The sequence below is a fragment of the Salmo salar genome, chromosome ssa09, assembly GCF_905237065.1.
Source record: "Salmo salar chromosome ssa09, Ssal_v3.1, whole genome shotgun sequence".
NCBI classification, from domain to species: Eukaryota; Metazoa; Chordata; class Actinopteri; order Salmoniformes; family Salmonidae; genus Salmo; species Salmo salar.
Window position 1 is genome coordinate 102261255 of NC_059450.1, and position 24275 is coordinate 102285529.

Sequence of the window (24275 nt, forward strand, 5' to 3'; positions counted from 1 at the left end):
AGATTGATGAGGATTATTTATTATTTAATCCATTTTAGAATAAAGCTGCAAAATGTGGAAAAAGGGAATGGGTCTGAATACTTTCTGAATGCACAGTATGTGAGTCTGGGAGTTTCACAATCAACTGCAAACTCACTCTGCTGTCTGCCCTAATCTGAACTCACTCTGCTGTCTGCCCTAATCTGAACTCACTCTGCTGTCTTCCCTAATCTGAAGTCACTCTGCTGTCTGCCCTAATCGGAACTCACTCTGCTGTCTGCCCTAATCTGAACTCACTCTAAACAGGTTGTACAGGCTGCCTCCCTAATGCACCCTTTCCACCAAAGCCAATTCTACAGAAACAATAACAGTGGCTGTCTTTAAAAAAATACTTCCTCATTTATGTTTTGATTCTGAAACGGAAACACATTCTAAACTTCCGGGGTCAAGAAAATGTTATGGGTGCATCCCAAATGCCTATAGGCCCTGAGCAAAAGTAGTGCGCTAAAAAGGGAATAGAGTTCCATTGGGAAGTGTGGCCATTATTGAAGTGTGACAACACCCTGTCAGTGTGTTGTGAGGACATATCTCTATGCCTGACCATGCTGTACGGTGTTTTACTATTTGTATCAACATTAACTGTATTTTTTAGCTTCTTCCTTGTATACAAAGTAACAGTTCTACAAGATGATATTAACAAACTCAGAGGAGATATTTCAAACCTAATGCCACATTCTAAAGAATCCACTGACAGGATGATCACTGGTATGTCCAGAACATGGGAGGTATGTGATTTTTAAATTGTGTATATAGGTAGCAGTTACTACACAGGTTTATGTTCTAAGGATAGCTTGCACAAGACTAACGTGTGGATAACATAGAGATAATTTACTCCACTATTGTTTAAAAGCTCTAAGGAGCATAATGTTTATTGCATTGTCTTATGTTCTGAGGAGGACATGTTTAATTTGACCTTTATTTAACTAGGCAAGTAGGTTAAGAACAAATTCTTATTTTCAATGACGGCCTAGGAACAGCGGGTTAACTGCCTTGTTCAGGAGCAGAACAACAGATTTGTACCATGTCAGCTTGGGGATTCGAACTTGCAACTTTTCGGTTACTAGCCCAACACTCTAACCACTAGGCTACCCTGACCCCCCTGTATGTAAAGGGAGATACTTTTATTTGCCTTCTGTTTCCTGTCAGAGATCAAAGCAAGCAGCTTCCCTAAATTCACAGCAACAGAGACAGACAGAGAAAGACTCTCAGACTCTGTGTTCACCAACAGCATCCTCTCTGAGAATGAAATGGGAGCAGGCAGGCTGTAGTGGAGGTACAGTAGGTATGAGTTAGTGTCATTGAGCATTTAGGTCTTTGAGGACAGTTCATGTTTTTATGCCACCTTAAGTATCTCACTAACTTTTCTGTCAGTAGTTCAGCAGTCGTTTCTGCAGCTGTCAGCCAACACAAAGGAACAGCCATTTGTTAGAGGTAAATACTTTACTCATTTTAATTTTTGGTTCAATCTCCATCACAAGCTAGACGTGTTCTAACAACCTTAACAAAACAACAAACAACCTCACCAAGGAGTTAGGATCTCTTGGTGTAACAGCTAATTGTGGTGGGTTGTTAGTCGCTGGTTCATGTCCCAGATGGGGCTCCCCCCCAAAACAATTTGCGACTTATGTTATTTTTCTTCCCCAGGAAATGTGACGGTGATTCCTTGGACAGTTGCCTTGCATCAAGGGGAAGCCATCTCTTCCACTGGAGACAGAATCATCATCCAACAAGAAGGCTTCTTCATGGTGTTTGGCCAGGTATACTGTCAGAGATACCACCCCTTTGTCTTGCATATCAATGTACTTAATGGTTTATGCGGAAAATGTAAGGGAGATGGTTTGGTCACCATGCTAACCTTCCTTGAGGCCCCAGGCTTGGGAGATGGTTCAGTCACCATGCTAACCTTCCTTGAGGCCCTGGGCTTGGGAGATGGTTCGGTCACCATGCTAACCTTCCTTGAGGCCCTGGGCTTGGGAGATGGGTCGGGCACCATGCTAGCCTTCCTTGAGGGCTTGGGAGATGGGTCGGTCACCATGCTAACCTTGCTTGAGGCCCTAGGCTTGGGAGATGGTTTGGTCACCATGCTAACCTTCCTTGAGGCCCTGGGCTTGGGAGATGGTTTGGTCACCATGCTAACCTTCCTTGAGGCCTTAGCTTGGGAGATGGTTTGGTCACCATGCTAACCTTGCTTGAGGCCCTAGGCTTGGGAGATGGTTTAGTCACCATGCTAACCTTCCTTGAAGCCCTGGGCTTGGGAGATGGTTTGGTCACCATGCTAACCTTCCTTGAGGCCCTGGGCTTGGGAGATGGTTTGGTGACCATGCTAACCTTGCTTGAGGCCCTGGGCTTGGGAGATGGTTCAGTCACCATGCTAATCTAGAGGTGATAGAAACGCACACCTATTTAGGCGAGGTGCTGGCTAGCGAAGTAGAACACTTGAAAAATTAAAGGAGAGCCGCACACTCTAGGAGCTCAGATGTAATAATGTAATAACCAACGTTTGGACAGACAAGCTGTCTTCATCAGGGTGTAATGACAAACACTGCAGGATGACTCGTTTATATCATGTCAAAGGACACACACAGGTGTCTGTAATCATGGCCGGGTGTGGCCTGATATCATTGGTTAATTATCATATATTAAAATAGTATACAAAAAACATAAATGGATAGCGTACGATCATAGATACAATTTGGCTCTATAAGCCTACACACTTTTACAATAGCAAAATCATAATAATCACAAGAATGGCTTCAGATCAAAGTCTATGTTGAGACCGAAGGGAGCAAGGGTCTTTAAATTAAAGATCCAGGCAGCCTCTCGTTTTAACAATAAATTGTCGAGGTCACCCCTCTCTCCTAGGGAGGCTGACGTGTTCGATGCCAATATAACGTAGGGACGAAATGGAGTGGTTTGCTTCCAAAAAGTGGGCTGCAACTGGGTAAGTCAAGTTTTTGCACCTAATGGTGCTACGATGCTCCGAGATTTGTACTTTTAATTGACGCTTTTTTTTACCCACATCATTTTTACCACAAGGACAAGTTATAAGATAAATAACTGCCTTAGTGGAGCATGTGATAACACCTTTGATTGGGATCTGTTTCCCTGTTTGGGGGTGTTTAAAGGATCTACATTTATAAGTGCCATTGCATTGAGTACAGCCATTACAGTTGTAGTTTCCATCCAGTAGGGGCGCAAATAGACGATGTGCAAGAATATCTTGGGGTGGTAAATCAGAGTTTACCAATTGATCTCTGAGATTTCTGCCCCGCGAGAATACGACCAAGGGAGGGTCCGAAAACACATTACCGATACTGTCATGGGATCTTAGAATGTGCCAATGTTTGTGAACGATTTGGTCACCATGCTAACCTTGCTTGAGGCCCCCCTAGGTGTTTGGCTCAGCAGGCTAATCTGGGACACAGGAGACCTGGGTTAGAACCCTGTCAGCCAGTGTACTACATTACGATGACTACATGGTTCGTCCTGTTGTTTCCCAGGTGTTGTTCCAGAGTCCAGGCACCATCATGGGTCACATAGTGCGTAGTCGAGGAACCAGTCAGAGATCCACAGAGCTGCTCCGCTGTCTACAGGAGATGCCCCAGACCAACTGTGCCAATACCTGCCACACTGGAGGTGAACCCAACCCAACACCTGTGGTGTTTCCACTAGTGGGATACCCTTTGGTGGTACTTCCATCAGTGTTGTGAAAATGGGAGTTGAGTTGTAGGGGACAGAAATATTTATCATGTATGATACTATAAATACCTCACGTGACTCGTAATGAGACTAAGCAATTAGCATATTAAAATATTGATCTGACTACATAAAGAAAATAAGCAATATGCAAGAGACTATGGTGGAGTTACAGTAATAGACCACTATAATTGCAGTAATATAACACTATAGTTACAGTAATAGAACACTATAGTTGATTTACAGTAATACAACACTGTAGTTACAGTAATATAACACTATAGTTACAGTAATAGTTGAGTTACAGTAATATAACGCTATAGTTACAGTAATAGAACACTATAGTTACAGTAACAGAACACTATAGTTACAGTAATATAACACTATAGTTGAGTTACAGTAAAAGAACACTATAGTTACAGTAATATAACACTATGGTTACAGTAATAGAACATTATAGTTACAGTAATAGAACACTATAGTAGAGATACAGTAATAGAACACTATAATTACATTAATAGAACACTATAGTTACAGTAATAGAACACTATAGTTGAGTTACAGTAATAGAACACTATAGATACAGTAATAGAACACTATAGATACAGTAATATAACACTATAGATGCAGTAATAGAACACTATAGTTGAGTTACAGTAATTTAACTCTATAGTTACAGTAATATAACACTATAGTTACAGTAATTGAACACTATAGTTACAGTAATTGAACACTATAGTTACAGTAATAGAACACTAGAGTTACAGTAATAGAACACTATAGTAACAGTAATAGAATACTATAGCTACAGTAATAGAACACTATAGTTGAGTTACAGTAATAGAACACTATAGTTACAGTAATAGAACACTATAGTGACACAGTAATAGAACACTGTAGTTACAGTAATATAACACTAGTTACAGTAATATAACACTATAGTTACAGTAATATAACACTATAGTTACAGTAATAGAACACTATAGTTACAGTAATGGAACACTATAGTTGAGCAGTAATAGGCAATGAAGATATGTGTCAGAATGTATTCAAAATTCAAGTATATTTAAGACGAGGGAAGACCAGTAATAGAACACTATAGTTACAGTAATAGAACACTATAGTTGAGTTACAGTAATAGAACACTATAGTTACAGTAATATAACACTATAGTTACAGTAATTTAACACTGTAGTTACAGTAATATAACACTATAGTTACTGTAATATAACACTATAGTTACAGTAATAGAACACTATAGTTACTGTAATATAGCACTATAGTTACAGTAATAGAACTCAATAGTTGAATTACAGTAATAGAACACTCTAGTTACAGTAATAGAACACTGTAGTTACAGTAATAGAACACTATATTTACAGTAATAGAACACTATAGTTACAGTAATAGAACATTATAGGTACTGTAATGGAACACTCTAGTTACAGTAATATCACTCTAGTTACAGTAAGAGAAAACTGTAGTTACAGTAATAGAACACTATAGTTACAGTAATAGAACACTATAGTTACAGTAATAGAACACTATAGTTGAGTTACAGGAATAGAACACTATAGTTGAGTTACAGTAATAGAACACTATAGTTACTGTAATAGAACACTATAGTTACAGTAATAGAACACTATAGTTACAGTAACAGAACACTATAGTTACAGTAGCAGAACACTATAGTTGCAGTAACAGAACACTATAGTTACAGTAATAGAACACTATAGTTACTGTAATATAACACTATAGTTGAGTTTCAGTAATATAACACTATAGTTACAGTAACAGAACACTATAGTTACAGTAACAGAACACTATAGTTACAGTAACAGAACACAATAGTTACAGTAATAAAACACTATAGTTACAGTAATAGAACACTATAGTTACAGTAATTTAACACTATAGTTACAGTAATAGAACACTATAGTTACAGTAATTTAACACTATAGTTACAGTAATATAACACTATAGTTACAGTAATAGAACACTATAGTTACAGTAACAGAACACTATAGTTACAGTAACAGAACACTATAGTTACAGTAACAGAACACTATAGTTACAGTAACAGAACACTATAGTTACAGTAATAGAACACTATAGTAGTAATAGAACACAAACAGTAATAGAACACTGTAGTTACAGTAATATAACACTTAGTTACAGTAATAGAACACTATAGTTACAGTAATAGAACACTATAGTTACAGTAATAGAACACTATAGTTACAGTAATATAACACTATAGTTACAGTAATAGAACACTATAGTTACAGTAATAGAACACTATAGTTACAGTAATAGAACACTATAGTTACGTAATAGAACACTTAGTTAAAGTAATAGAACACTTACAGTAATAGAACACTATAGTTGAGTTACAGTAATAGAACACTATAGTTACAGTAATATAACACTATAGTTACAGTAATAGAACACTATAGTTACAGTAATAGAACACTATAGTGTACAGTAATAGAACACTATAGTTACAGTAATAGAACACTATAGTTACAGTAACAGAACACTATAGTATACAGTAATAGAACACTATAGTTACAGTAATAGAACACTATAGTTGAGTTACGGTAATAGAACACTATAGTTACAGTAATAGAACACTATAGTGTACAGTAATAGAACACTATAGTTACAGTAATAGAACGCTATAGTTACAGTAATAGAACACTATAGTTACAGTAATAGAAACACTATAGTTACAGTAATGGAACACTATAGTTACAGTAATAAACACTATAGTTACAGTAATAGAACACTATAGTTACAGTAATAGAACACTATAGTTACAGTAATAGAACACTATAGTTACAGTAATAGAACACTATTAGTTACAGTAATAGAACACTATAGTTACAGTAATAGAACACTATAGTTACAGTAATAGAACACTATAAGTTACAGTAATAGAACACTATAGTTACAGTAATAGAACACTATAGTTACAGTAATAGAACACTATAGTTACAGTAATAGAACACTATAGTTACAGTAATAGAACACTATAGTTACAGTAATAGAACACTATGTAGTTACAGTAATAGAACACTATAGTTACAGTAATAGAACACTATAGTTACAGTAATAGAACACTATAGTTACAGTAATAGAACACTATAGTTACAGTAATAGAACACTATAGTTACAGAACAGAACACTATAGTTGCAGTAACAGAACACTATAGTTACAGTAATAGAACACTATATTTACAGTAATAGAACACTATAGTTGAGTTTCAGTAATATAACACTATAGTTACAGTAACAGAACACTATAGTTACAGTAACAGAACACTATAGTTACAGTAACAGAACACAATAGTTACAGTAATAGAACACTATAGTTACAGTAATAAAACACTATAGTTACAGTAATAGACCACTATAGTTACTGTAATAGACCACTATAGTTACAGTAATAGAACACTATAGTTACAGTAATGAACACTATAGTTACAGTAATAGAACACTATAGTTACAGTAATAGAACACTATAGTTACAGTAATGGAACACTCTAGTTACAGTAATATCACTCTAGTTACAGTAATAGAAAACTGTAGTTACAGTAATAGAACACTATAGTTACAGTAATAGAACACTATAGTTACAGTAATAGAACACTATAGTTACAGTAATAGAACACTATAGTTGAGTTACAGGAATAGAACACTATAGTTGAGTTACAGTAATAGAACACTATAGTTACAGTAATAGAACACTATAGTTACAGTAATAGAACACTATATTTACAGTAATAGAACACTATAGTTACAGTAATATCACTCTAGTTACAGTAATAGAAAACTGTAGTTACAGTAATAGAACACTATAGTTACAGTAATAGAACACTATAGTTACAGTAATAGAACACTATAGTTACAGTAATAGAACACTATAGTTACAGTAACAGAACACTATAGTTGCAGTAACAGAACACTATAGTCACAGTATTAGAACACTATAATTCCTGTAATATAACACTATAGTTGAGTTTCAGTAATATAACACTATAGTTACAGTAACAGAACACTATAGTTACAGTAACAGAACACTATAGTTACAGTAACAGAACACAATAGTTACAGTAATAGAACACTATAGTTACAGTAATAAAACACTATAGTTACAGTAATAGACCACTATAGTTACTGTAATAGACCACTATAGTTACAGTAATAGAACACTATAGTTACAGTAATTAACACTATAGTTACAGTAATAGAACACTATAGTTACAGTAATAGAACATTAAAGTTACTGTAATGGAACACTCTAGTTACAGTAATATCAATCTAGTTACAGTAATAGAAAACTGTAGTTACAGTAATAGAACACTATAGTTACAGTAATAGAACACTATAGTTACAGTAATAGAACACTATAGTTACAGTAATAGAACACTATAGTTGAGTTACAGGAATAGAACACTATGTTGAGAGTAATAGAACACTATAGTTACAGTAATAGAACACTATAGTTACAGTAATAGAACACTATAGTTACAGTAATAGAAAACTCTAGTTACAGTAATAGAACACTATAGTTACAGTAATAGAACACTATAGTTACAGTAATAGAACACTATAGTTACAGTAATAGAACACTATAGTTACAGTAATAGAACACTATAGTTACAGTAACAGAACACTATAGTTGCAGTAACAGAACACTATAGTTACAGTATTAGAACACTATAGTTCCTGTAATATAACACTATAGTTGAGTTACAGTAATAGAACACTATAGTTACAGTAATAGAACACTATAGTTACAGTAATAGAACACTAAAGTTACAGTAATGGAACACTATAGTTACAGTAATGAACACTATAGTTACAGTAATAGAAAACTATAGTTACAGTAATAGAACACTATAGTTACAGTAATAGAACACTATAGTTACAGTAATAGAACACTATAGTTGAGTTACAGTAATAGAACACTATATGAGTTACAGTAATAGAACACTATAGTTACAGTAATAGAACACTATAGTTACAGTAATAGAACACTATAGTTACAGTAATAGAACACTATAGTTACAGTAATAGAAAACTGTAGTTACAGTAATAGAACACTATAATTACAGTAATAGAACTCTATAGTTACAGTAATAGAACACTATAGTTACAGTAACAGAACACTATAGTTACAGTAACAGAACACTATAGTTGCAGTAACAGAACACTATAGTTACAGTATTAGAACACTATAGTTACTGTAATAGAACACTATAGTTAGCAGTAATAGAACACTATAGTTACAGTAAAAGAACACTATAGTTACAGTAACAGAACACTATAGTTACAGTAACAGAACACTATAGTTACAGTAACAGAACACAATAGTTACAGTAACAGAACACTATAGTTACAGTAATAGAACACTATAGTTACAGTAATAAACACTATAGTTACAGTAATAGAACACTATAGTTACAGTAATAGAACACTATAGTTACAGTAATAGAACACTATAGTTACAGTAATAGAACACTATAGTTACAGTAATAGAACACTATAGTTACAGTAATAGAACACTATAGTTACAGTAATAGAACACTATAGTTACAGTAATAGAACACTATAGTTACAGTAATAGAACACTATAGTTACAGTAATAGAACACTATAGTTACAGTAACAGAACACTATAGTTACAGTAATAGAACACTATAGTTACAGTAATAGAACACTATAGTTACAGTAATAGAACACTATAGTTACAGTAATAGAACACTATAGTTACAGTAATAGAACACTATAGTTACAGTAATAGAACACTATAGTTACAGTAATAGAACACTATAGTTACAGTAACAGAACACTATAGTTACAGTAATAGAACACTATAGTTACAGTAATAGAATACTATAGTTACAGTAATAGAACACTATAGTTACAGTAATAGAACACTATAGTTACAGTAATAGAACACTATAGTTACAGTAACAGAACACTATAGTTACAGTAACAGAACACTATAGTTGCAGTAACAGAACACTATAGTTACAGTAATAGAACACTATAGTTACAGTAATATAACACTATAGTTACAGTAATAGAACACTATAGTTACAGTAATAGAACACTATAGTTACAGTAACAGAACACTATAGTTACAGTAACAGAACACTATAGTTACAGTAACAGAACACTATAGTTACAGTATTAGAACACTATAGTTACTGTAATATAACACTATAGTTGAGTTTCAGTAATATAACACTATAGTTACAGTAAAAGAACACTATAGTTACAGTAACAGAACACTATAGTTACAGTAACAGAACACAATAGTTACAGTAATAGAACACTATAGTTACAGTAATAAAACACTATAGTTACAGTAATAGAACACTATAGTTACAGTAATAGAACACTATAGTTACAGTAATAGAACACTATAGTTACTGTAATATAACACTATAGTTAGTCAGTAATAGAACACTATAGTTACAGTAACAGAACACTATAGTTACAGTAATAGAACACTATAGTTACAGTAATAGAACACTATAGTTACAGTAATAGAACACTATAGTTACAGTAATAGAACACTATAGTTACAGTAATAGAACACTATAGTTACAGTAATAGAACACTATAGTTACAGTAATAGAACACTATAGTTACAGTAATAGAACACTATAGTTACAGTAATAGAACACTATAGTTACAGTAATAGAACACTATAGTTACAGTAATAGAACACTATAGTTACAGTAATAGAACACTATAGTTACAGTAATAGAACACTATAGTTACAGTAATAGAACACTATAGTTACAGTAATAGAACACTATAGTTACAGTAATAGAACACTATATGAGTTACAGTAATAGAACACTATAGTTACAGTAATAGAACACTATAGTTACAGTAATAGAACTCTATAGTTACAGTAACAGAACACTATAGTTACAGTAATAGAACACTATAGTTACAGTAATAGAACACTATAGTTACAGTAAAAGAACACTATAGTTGAGTTACAGTAATAGAACACTATAGTTACAGTAATAGAACACTATAGTTGAATTACAGTAATAGAACACTATAGATACAGTAATACAACACTATAGATACAGTAATAGAACACTATAGTTACAGTAATAGAACACTATAGTTACAGTAATAGAACTCTATAGTTACTGTAATGGAACACTCTAGTTACAGTAATATCACTCTAGTTACAGTAATAGAAAACTGTAGTTACAGTAATAGAACACTATAGTTACAGTAATAGAACACTATAGTTACAGTAATAGAACACTATAGTTACAGTAATAGAACACTATAGTTACAGTAACAGAACACTATAGTTACAGTAATAGAACACTATAGTTACAGTAATAGAACACTATAGTTACAGTAATAGAACACTATAGTTACAGTAATAGAACACTATAGTTACAGTAATAGAACACTATAGTTACAGTAATAGAACACTATAGTTACTGTAATAGAACACTATAGTTACTGTAATAGAACACTATAGTTACAGTAATAGAACACTATAGTTACAGTAACAGAACACTATAGTTACAGTAGCAGAACACTATAGTTGCAGTAACAGAACACTATAGTTACAGTAATAGAACACTATAGTTACAGTAATAGAACACTAAGTTACAGTAATAGAACACTATAGTTACAGTAACAGAACACTATAGTTACAGTAATAGAACACTATAGTTACAGTAATAGAACACTATAGTTACAGTAATAGAACACTATAGTTACAGTAATAGAACACTATAGTTACAGTAATAGAACACTATAGTTACAGTAATATAACACTATAGTTACAGTAATAGAACTCTATAGTTACAGTAATAGAACACTATAGTTACAGTAACAGAACACTATAGTTACAGTAACAGAACACTATAGTTACAGTAACAGAACACTATAGTTACAGTAACAGAACACAATAGTTACAGTAATAGAACACTATAGTTACAGTAATAGAACACTATAGTTACAGTAATATAACACTATAGTTACAGTAATATAACACTATAGTTACAGTAACAGAACACTATAGTTACAGTAACAGAACACTATAGTTACAGTAATAGAACACTATAGTTACAGTAATATAACACTATAGTTACAGTAATAGAACACTATAGTTACAGTAATAGAACACTATAGTTACAGTAATAGAACACTATAGTTACAGTAATAGAACACTATAGTTACAGTAATAGAACACTATAGTTACAGTAATAGAACACTATAGTTACAGTAACAGAACACTATAGTTACAGTAATAGAACACTATAGTTACAGTAATAGAACACTATAGTTACAGTAACAGAACACTATAGTTACAGTAATAGAACACTATAGTTACAGTAATAGAACACTATAGTTACAGTAATAGAACACTATAGTTACAGTAATAGAACACTATAGTTACAGTAACAGAACACTATAGTTACAGTAATAGAACACTATAGTTACAGTAATAGAACACTATAGTTACAGTAATATAACACTATAGTTACAGTAATAGAACACTATAGTTACAGTAATAGAACACTATAGTTACAGTAATAGAACACTATAGTTACAGTAATAGAACACTATAGTTACAGTAATAGAACACTATAGTTACAGTAATAGAACACTATAGTTACAGTAATAGAACACTATAGTTACAGTAATAGAACACTATAGTTACAGTAATAGAACACTATGAGTTACAGTAATAGAACACTATAGTTACAGTAATAGAACACTATAGTTACAGTAATAGAACACTATAGTTACAGTAATAGAACACTATAGTTACAGTAATAGAACACTATAGTTACAGTAATAGAACACTATAGTTACAGTAATATAACACTATAGTTACAGTAATAGAACACTATAGGTTACAGTAATAGAACACTATAGTTACAGTAATAGAACACTATAGTTACAGTAATAGAACACTATAGTTACAGTAATAGAACACTATAGTTACAGTAATAGAACACTATAGTTACAGTAATAGAACACTATAGTTACAGTAATATAACACTATAGTTACAGTAATAGAACACTATAGTTACAGTAATAGAACACTATAGTTACAGTAATAGAACACTATAGTTACAGTAATATAACACTATAGTTACAGTAATAGAACACTATAGTTACAGTAATAGAACACTATAGTTACAGTAATAGAACACTATAGTTACAGTAATAGAACACTATAGTTACAGTAATAGAACACTATAGTTACAGTAATAGAACACTATAGGTACAGTAATAGAACACTATAGTTACAGTAATAGAACACTATAGTTACAGTAATAGAACACTATAGTTACAGTAATAGAACACTATAGTTACAGTAATAGAACACTATAGTTACAGTAATAGAACACTATAGTTACAGTAATAGAACACTATAGTTACAGTAATAGAACACTATAGTTACAGTAATAGAACACTATAGTTGCAGTAACAGAACACTATAGTTACAGTAACAGAACACTATAGTTACAGTAATAGAACACTATAGTTGCAGTAATAGAACACTATAGTTACAGTAATAGAACACTATAGTTACAGTAATAGAACACTATAGTTACAGTAACAGAACACTATAGTTACAGTAACAGAACACTATAGTTACAGTAACAGAACACTATAGTTACAGTAATAGAACACAATAGTTACAGTAATAAAACACTATAGTTACAGTAATAGAACACTATAGTTACAGTAATTTAACACTATAGTTACAGTAATAGAACACTATAGTTACAGTAATATAACACTATAGTTACAGTAATATAACACTATAGTTACAGTAATATAACACTATAGTTACAGTAACAGAACACTATAGTTACAGTAACAGAACACTATAGTTACAGTAACAGAACACTATAGTTACAGTAATAGAACACTATAGTTACAGTAATAGAACACTATAATAGAACACAGTAATAGAACACTGTAGTTACAGTAATTTAATACTAGTTACTGTAATATAACACTATAGTTACTGTAATATAACACTATAGTTACAGTAATAGAACACTATAGTTACAGTAATGTAACACTATAGTTGAGTTTCAGTAATAGGCAATGAAGAAAGGCAGAATGTATTCTAAATTCAAGTATATTTAATGACTTTGTAAATGAATGGAAGACAGTAATAGAACACTATAGAGTTACAGTAATATAACACTATAGTTGAGTTACAGTAAAATAACACTATAGTTACAGTAATAGAACACTATAGTTACAGTAATAGAACACTATAGTAGCGTTACAGTAATAGAACACTATAGTTACATTAATAGAACACTATAGTTACAGTAATAGAACACTATAGTTGAGTTACAGTAATAGAACACTATAGTTACTGTAATATAACACTATAGTTGAGTTACGGTAATAGAACACTGTAGTTACAGTAATAGAACACTGTAGTTACAGTAATAGAACACTATATTTACAGTAATAGAACGCTATAGTTACAGTAATAGAACACTATAGTTACAGTAATAGAACACTATAGTTGAGTTACAGTAATAGAACACTATAGTTACAGTAATATCACTCTAGTTACAGTAATAGAAAACTGTAGTTACAGTAATAGAACACTATAGTTACAGTAATAGAACACTATAGTTGAGTTACAGGAATAGAACACTATAGTTGAGTTACAGTAATAGAACACTATAGTTACTGTAATATAACACTATAGTTACAGTAATAGAACACTATAGTTACAGTAATAGAACACTATAGTTACAGTAACAGAACACTATAGTTACAGAACACTATAGTTGCAGTAACAGAACACTATAGTTACAGTATTAGAACACTATAGTTACTGTAATATAACACTATAGTTGAGTTTCAGTAATATAACACTATAGTTACAGTAACAGAACACTATAGTTACAGTAACAGAACACTATAGTTACAGTAACAGAACACAATAGTTACAGTAATAGAACACTATAGTTACAGTAATAAAACACTATAGTTACAGTAATAGACCACTATAGTTACTGTAATAGACCACTATAGTTACAGTAATAGAACACTATAGTTACAGTAATTTAACACTATAGTTACAGTAATAGAACACTATAGTTACAGTAATAGAACACTATAGTTACAGTAATAGAACACTATAGTTACAGTAATATAACACTATAGTTACAGTAATAGAACACTATAGTTACAGTAATAGAACACTATAGTTACAGTAATAGAACACTATAGTTACAGTAATAGAACACTATAGTTACAGTAATAGAACACTATAGTTGAGTTACAGTAATAGAACACTATAGTTACAGTAATAGAACACTATAGTTACAGTAATAGAACACTATAGTTACAGTAATAGAACACTATAGTTACAGTAATAGAACACTATAGTTACAGTAATAGAACACTATAGTTACAGTAATAGAACACTATAGTTACAGTAATAGAACACTATAAGTTACAGTAATAGAACACTATAGTTACAGTAATAGAACACTATAGTTACAGTAATAGAACACTATAGTTACAGTAACAGAACACTATAGTTACAGTAATAGAACACTATAGTTACAGTAATAGAACACTATAGTTACAGTAACAGAACACTATAGTTACAGTAATAGAACACTATAGTTACAGTAACAGAACACTATAGTTACAGTAATAGAACACTATAGTTACAGTAATAGAACACTATAGTTACAGTAATAGAACACTATAGTTACAGTAATAGAACACTATAGTTACAGTAATAGAACACTATAGTTACAGTAATAGAACACTATAGTTACAGTAATAGAACACTATAGTTACAGTAATAGAACACTATAGTTACAGTAATAGAACACTATAGTTACAGTAATAGAACACTATAGTTACAGTAATAGAACACTATAGTTACAGTAATTTAACACTATAGTTACAGTAATAGAACACTATAGTTACAGTAATAGAACACTATAGTTACAGTAATAGAACACTATAGTTACAGTAATATAACACTATAGTTACAGTAACAGAACACTATAGTTACAGTAACAGAACACTATAGTTACAGTAACAGAACACTATAGTTACAGTAATAGAACACTATAGTTACAGTAATATAACACTATAGTTACAGTAATAGAACACTATAGTTACAGTAATAGAACACTATAGTTACAGTAATAGAACACTATAGTTACAGTAATAGAACACTATAGTTACAGTAATAGAACACTATAGTTACAGTAATAGAACACTATAGTTACAGTAATAGAAAACTATAGTTACAGTAATAGAACACTATAGTTACAGTAATAGAACACTATAAGTTACAGTAATAGAACACTATAGTTACAGTAATAGAACACTATAGTTACAGTAATAGAACACTATAGTTACAGTAATAGAACACTATAGTTACAGTAATAGAACACTATAGTTACAGTAATAGAACACTATAGTTACAGTAATAGAACACTATAGTTACAGTAATAGAACACTATAGTTACAGTAATAGAACACTATAGTTACAGTAATAGAACACTATAGTTACAGTAATAGAACACTATAGTTACAGTAATAGAACACTATAGTTACAGTAATAGAACACTATAGTTACAGTAATAGAACACTATGAGTTACAGTAATAGAACACTATAGTTACAGTAATAGAACACTATAGTTACAGTAATAGAACACTATAGTTACAGTAATAGAACACTATAGTTACAGTAATAGAACACTATAGTTACAGTAATAGAAACACTATAGTTACAGTAATAGAACACTATAATTACAGTAATAGAACTCTATAGTTACAGTAATAGAACACTATAGTTACAGTAACAGAACACTATAGTTACAGTAACAGAACACTATAGTTGCAGTAACAGAACACTATAGTTACAGTAATAGAACACTATAGTTACAGTAATATAACACTATAGTTGAGTTACAGTAATAGAACACTATAGTTACAGTAATAGAACACTATAGTTACAGTAATAGAACACTATAGTTACAGTAATAGAACACTATAGTTACAGTAATAGAACACTATAGTTACAGTAATAGAACACTATAGTTACAGTAATAGAACACTGTAGTTACAGTAATAGAACACTATAGTTACAGTAATAGAACACTATAGTTGAGTTCAGTAATAGAACACTATAGTTACAGTAATAGAACACTATAGTTACAGTAACAGAACACTATAGTTACAGTAACAGAACACTATAGTTACAGTAATAGAACACTATAGTTACAGTAATAGAACACTATAGTTACAGTAATAGAACACTATAGTTACAGTAATAGAACACTATAGTTACAGTAATAGAACACTATAGTTACAGTAATAGAACACTATAGTTACAGTAATAGAACACTATAGTTACAGAGTTACAGTAATAGAACACTATAGTTACAGTAATAGAACACTATAGTTACAGTAATAGAACACCATAGTTACAGTAATAGAACACTATAGTTACAGTAATAGAACACTATAGTTACAGTAATAGAACACTATAGTTACAGTAATAGAACACTATAGTTACAGTAACAGAACACTATAGTTACAGTAATAGAACACTATAGTTACAGTAATAGAACACTATAGTTACAGTAATAGAACACTATAGTTACAGTAATAGAACACTATAGTTACAGTAATAGAACACTATAGTTACAGTAATAGAACACTATAGTTACAGTAATAGAACACTATAGTTACAGTAATAGAACACTATAGTTACAGTAACAGAACACTATAGTTACAGTAATAGAACACTATAGTTACAGTAATAGAACACTATAGTTACAGTAATAGAACACTATAGTTACAGTAATAGAACACTATAGTTACAGTAATAGAACACTATAGTTACAGTAATAGAACACTATAGTTACAGTAATAGAACACTATAGTTACAGTAATAGAACACTATAGTTACAGTAATAGAACACTATAGTTACAGTAATAGAACACTATAGTTACAGTAATAGAACACTATAGTTACAGTAATAGAACACTATAGTTACAGTAATAGAACACTATAGTTACAGTAATAAACACTATAGTTACAGTAATAGAACACTATAGTTACAGTAATAGAACACTATAGTTACAGTAATAGAACACTATAGTTACAGTAATAGAACACTATAGTTACTGTAATAGAACACTATAGTTACAGTAATATAACACTATAGTTACAGTAACAGAACACTATAGTTACAGTAATAGAACACTATAGTTACAGTAATAGAACACTATAGTTACAGTAATAGAACACTATAGTTACAGTAATAGAACACTATAGTTACAGTAATAGAACACTATAGTTACAGTAATAGAACACTATAGTTACAGTAATAGAACACTATAGTTACAGTAATATAACACTATAGTTACAGTAATAGAACACTATAGTTACAGTAATAGAACACTATAGTTACAGTAATAGAACACTATAGTTACAGTAATAGAACACTATAGTTACAGTAATAGAACACTAGTATTGAGTTACAGTAATAGAACACTATAGTAGAGATACAGTAATAGAACACCATAGTTACAGTAATAGAAAACTATAGTTACAGTAATAGAACACTATAGTTACAGTAATAGAACACTATAGTTACAGTAATAGAACACTATAGTTACAGTAATAGAACACTATAGCTACAGTAATAGAACACTATAGTGAGTTACAGTAATAGAACACTATAGTTACAGTAATAGAACACTATGTAGTTACAGTAATAGAACACTATAGTTACAGTAATAGAACACTATAGTTACAGTAATAGAACACTATAGTTACAGTAATAGAACACTATAGTTACAGTAATAGAACACTATAGTTACAGTAATAGAACACTATAGTTACAGTAATAGAACACTATAGTTACAGTAATAGAACACTATAGTTACAGTAATAGAACACTATAGTTACAGTAATAGAACACTATAGTTACAGTAATAGAACACTATAGTTACAGTAATAGAACACTATAGTTACAGTAATAGAACACTATAGTTACAGTAATAGAACACTATAGTTACAGTAATAGAACACTATAGTTACAGTAATATAACACTATAGTTACAGTAATAGAACACTATAGTTACAGTAATAGAACACTATAGTTACAGTAATAGAACACTATAGTTACAGTAACAGAACACTATAGTTACAGTAATAGAACACTATAGTTACAGTAATAGAACACTATAATAGCACAGTAATAGAACACTGTAGTTACAGTAATATAAACACTATAGTTACAGTAATAGAACACTATAGTTACAGTAATAGAACACTATAGTTACAGTAATAGAACACTATAGTTACAGTAATGGAACACTATAGTTAGCAGTAAACAATAAGAACAGAATTTCAAGTATAGTTAACCAGTAATAGAACACTATAGTTACAGTAATAGAACACTATAGTTACAGTAATAGAACACTATAGTTACAGTAATAGAACACTATAGTTACAGTAATAGAACACTATAGTGTACAGTAATAGAACACTATAGTTACAGTAATAGAACACTATAGTTACAGTAATAGAACACTATTTAGTTACAGTAATAGAACACTATAGTTACAGTAATAGAACACTATTTAGTTACGGTAATAGAACACTATAGTTACAGTAATAGAACACTATAGTTACAGTAATAGAACACTATAGTTACAGTAATAGAACACTATAGTTACAGTAATAGAACACTATAGTTACAGTAATAGAACACTATAGTTACAGTAATGGAACACTATAGTTACAGTAATATCACTCTAGTTACAGTAATAGAAAACTGTAGTTACAGTAATAGAACACTATAGTTACAGTAATAGAACACTATAGTTACAGTAATAGAACACTATAGTTACAGTAATAGAACACTATAGTTACAGTAATAGAACACTATAGTTGAGTTACAGTAATAGAACACTATAGTTACAGTAATATAACACTATAGTTACAGTAATAGAACTCTATAGTTACAGTAATAGAACACTATAGTTACAGTAACAGAACACTATAGTTACAGTAGCAGAACACTATAGTTGCAGTAACAGAACACTATAGTTACAGTAATAGAACACTATAGTTACAGTAATATAACACTATAGTTACAGTAATAGAACTCTATAGTTACAGTAACAGAACACTATAGTTACAGTAACAGAACACTATAGTTACAGTAATAGAACACAATAGTTACAGTAATAGAACACTATAGTTACAGTAATAGAACACTATAGTTACAGTAATATAACACTATAGTTACAGTAATAGAACACTATAGTTACAGTAATATAACACTATAGTTACAGTAATAGAACACTATAGTTACAGTAATAGAACACTATAGTTACAGTAATAGAACACTATAGTTACAGTAATAGAACACTATAGTTACAGTAATAGAACACTATAGTTACAGTAATAGAACACTATAGTTACAGTAATAGAACACTATAGTTACAGTAATAGAACACTATAGTTACAGTAATAGAACACTATAGTTACAGTAATAGAACACTATAGTTACAGTAATTAACACTATAGTTACAGTAATAGAACACTATAGTTACAGTAATGGAACACTCTAGTTACAGTAATATCACTCTAGTTACAGTAATAGAAAACTATAGTTACAGTAATAGAACACTATAGTTACAGTAATAGAACACTATAGTTACAGTAATAGAACACTATAGTTACAGTAATAGAACACTATAGTTACAGTAATAACACTATAGTTACAGTAATAGAACACTATAAGTTACAGTAATAGAACACTATAGTTACAGTAATAGAACACTATAGTAGTTACAGTAATAGAACACTATAGTTACAGTAATAGAACACTATAGTTGAGTTACAGTAATAGAACACTATAGTTACAGTAATAGAACACTATAGTTACAGTAATAGAACACTATAGTTACAGTAATAGAACACTATAGTTACAGTAATAGAACACTATAGTTACAGTAATAGAACACTATAGTTACAGTAACAGAACACTATAGTTACAGTAATAGAACACTATAGTTGAGCAGTAATAGAACACTATAGTTACAGTAATATAACACAATAGTTACAGTAATAGAACACTATAGTTACAGTAATAAAACACTATAGTTACAGTAATAGAACACTATAGTTACAGTAATTTAACACTATAGTTACAGTAATAGAACACTATAGTTACAGTAATATAACACTATAGTTACTAGTAATATAACACTATAGTTACAGTAACAGAACACTATAGTTACAGTAACAGAACACTATAGTTACAGTAACAGAACACTATAGTTACAGTAATAGAACACTATAGTTACAGTAATAGAACACTATAATAGAACACAGTAATAGAACACTGTAGTTACAGTAATATAATACTAGTTACAGTAATAGAACACTATAGTTACAGTAATATAACACTATAGTTACAGTAATAGAACACTATAGTTACAGTAATGTAACACTATAGTTGAGTTCAGTAATAGGCAATGAAAAATGTCAGAATGTATTCTAAATTAAGTATATTTAATGACTTTGTAAATATAAACAGTAATAGAACACTATAGTTGAGTTACAGTAATATAACACTATAGTTGAGTTACAGTAAAATAACACTATAGTTACAGTAATAGAACATTATAGTTACAGTAATAGAACACTATAGTAGCGTACAGTAATAGAACACTATAATTACAGTAATAGAACACTATAGTTACAGTAATAGAACACTATAGTTGAGTTACAGTAATAGAACACTATAGTTACAGTAATATAACACTATAGTGAGTTACGGTAATAGAACACTGTAGTTACAGTAATAGAACACTGTAGTTACAGTAATAGAACACTATAGTTACAGTAATAGAACGCTATAGTTACAGTAATAGAACATTATAGTTACAGTAATAGAACACTATAGTGAGTTACAGTAATGGAACACTCTAGTTACAGTAATATCACTCTAGTTACAGTAATAGAAAACTGTAGTTACAGTAATAGAACACTATAGTTACAGTAATAGAACACTATTTAGTTACAGGAATAGAACACTATTTGAGTTACAGTAATAGAACACTATAGTTACGTAATAAACACTATGAGTTACAGTAATAGAACACTATAGTTACAGTAATATAACACTATAGTTACAGTAATAGAACTCTATAGTTACAGTAATAGAACACTATAGTTACAGTAACAGAACACTATAGTTACAGAACACTATAGTTGAACTATCAGAACACTATAGTTACAGTATTAGAACACTATAGTTACTGTAATATAACACTATAGTTGAGTTTCAGTAATATAACACTATAGTTACAGTAACAGAACACTATAGTTACAGTAACAGAACACTATAGTTACAGTAACAGAACACAATAGTTACAGTAATAGAACACTATAGTTACAGTAATAGACCACTATAGTTACTGTAATAGACCACTATAGTTACAGTAATAGAACACTATAGTTACAGTAATTTAACACTATAGTTACAGTAATAGAACACAATAGTAGCGATACAGTAATAGAACACTATAATTACATTAATAGAACACTATAGTTACAGTAATAGAACACTATAGTTGAGTTACAGTAATAGAACACTATAGTTACAGTAATATAACACTATAGTGAGTTACAGTAATAGAACACTATAGTTACAGTAATAGAACACTATAGTTACAGTAATAGAACACTATAGTTACAGTAATAGAACACTATAGTTACAGTAATAGAACATTATAGTTACAGTAATATAACACTATAGTTGAGTTACAGTAATGGAACACTATAGTTACAGTAATATCACTATAGTTACAGTAATAGAAAACTGTAGTTACAGTAATAGAACACTATAGTTACAGTAATAGAACACTATAGTTGAGTTACAGTAATAGAACACTATAGTTGAGTTACAGTAATAGAACACTATAGTTACAGTAATATAACACTATAGTTACAGTAATAGAACACTATAGTTACAGTAATAGAACACTATAGTAACAGTAACAGAACACTATAGTTACAGAACACTATAGTTGCAGTAACAGAACACTATAGTTACAGTAATAGAACACTATAGTTACAGTAATATAACACTATAGTTGAGTTTCAGTAATATAACACTATAGTTACAGTAACAGAACACTATAGTTACAGTAACAGAACACTATAGTTACAGTAACAGAACACAATAGTTACAGTAATAGAACACAATAGTTACAGTAATAAAACACTATAGTTACAGTAATAGAACACTATAGTTACAGTAATAGAACACTATAGTTACAGTAATAGAACACTATAGTTACAGTAATTTAACACTATAGTTACAGTAATAGAACACTATAGTTACAGTAATTTAACACTATAGTTACAGTAATAGAAAACTGTAGTTACAGTAATAGAACACTATAGTTACAGTAATAGAACACTATAGTTACAGTAATAGAACACTATAGTTACAGTAATAGAACACTATAGTTGAGTTACAGGAATAGAACACTATAGTTGAGTTACAGTAATAGAACACTATAGTTACTGTAATATAACACTATAGTTACAGTAATAGAACTCTATAGTTACAGTAACAGAACACTATAGTTACAGTAATAGAACACTATAGTAACAGTAATAGAATACTATAGTTACAGTAATAGAACACTATAGTTGAGTTACAGTAATAGAACACTATAGTTACAGTAATAGAACACTATAGTTGAGTTACAGTAATAGAACACTATAGTTACAGTAATATAACACTATAGTTACAGTAATAGAACACTATAGTTACAGTAATAGAACACTATAGTTACAGTAATAGAACACTATAGTTACAGTAGCAGAACACTATAGTTGCAGTAACAGAACACTATAGTTACAGTAATAGAACACTATAGTTACAGTAATAGAACACTATAGTTGAGTTACAGTAATATAACACTATAGTTACAGTAACAGAACACTATAGTTACAGTAACAGAACACTATAGTTACAGTAACAGAACACTATAGTTACAGTAACAGAACACAATAGTTACAGTAATAGAACACAATAGTTACAGTAATAAAACACTAGTTACAGTAATAAAACACTATAGTTACAGTAATAGAACACTATAGTTACAGTAATATAACACTATAGTTACAGTAATAGAACACTATAGTTACAGTAATTTAACACTATAGTTACAGTAATATAACACTATAGTTACAGTAATATAACACTATAGTTACAGTAACAGAACACTATAGTTACAGTAACAGAACACTATAGTTACAGTAATAGAACACTATAGTTACAGTAATAGAACACTATAATAGAACACAGTAATAGAACACTGTAGTTACAGTAATATAACACTATAGTTACAGTAACAGAACACTATAGTTACAGTAATAGAACACTATAGTTACTGTAATATAACACTATAGTTGAGTT

The 24275-nt window shown here is 30.5% G+C and overlaps 1 protein-coding gene across 2 annotated transcripts in view; it reads left to right on the top strand.

Annotated features, from left to right (window-relative positions):
* The first annotated feature begins 502 nt into the window (after window positions 1-502).
* Window positions 503-24275, top strand: part of LOC106591189 (tumor necrosis factor ligand superfamily member 13B) — a 79785-nt gene continuing 56012 nt past the window's right edge. The window contains exons 1-5 of one of the 2 annotated variants that reach the window (XM_045724270.1): window positions 503-764; window positions 1186-1321; window positions 1414-1470; window positions 1684-1796; window positions 3540-3675. In XM_045724270.1, the coding sequence (XP_045580226.1) occupies window positions 582-764; window positions 1186-1321; window positions 1414-1470; window positions 1684-1796; window positions 3540-3675 (625 nt within the window). In that variant the 5' untranslated portion in view covers window positions 503-581. The remainder of the gene's footprint in view (window positions 765-1185; window positions 1322-1413; window positions 1471-1683; window positions 1797-3539; window positions 3676-24275) is intronic. The other variant, XM_045724271.1, reaches the window with a different exon arrangement.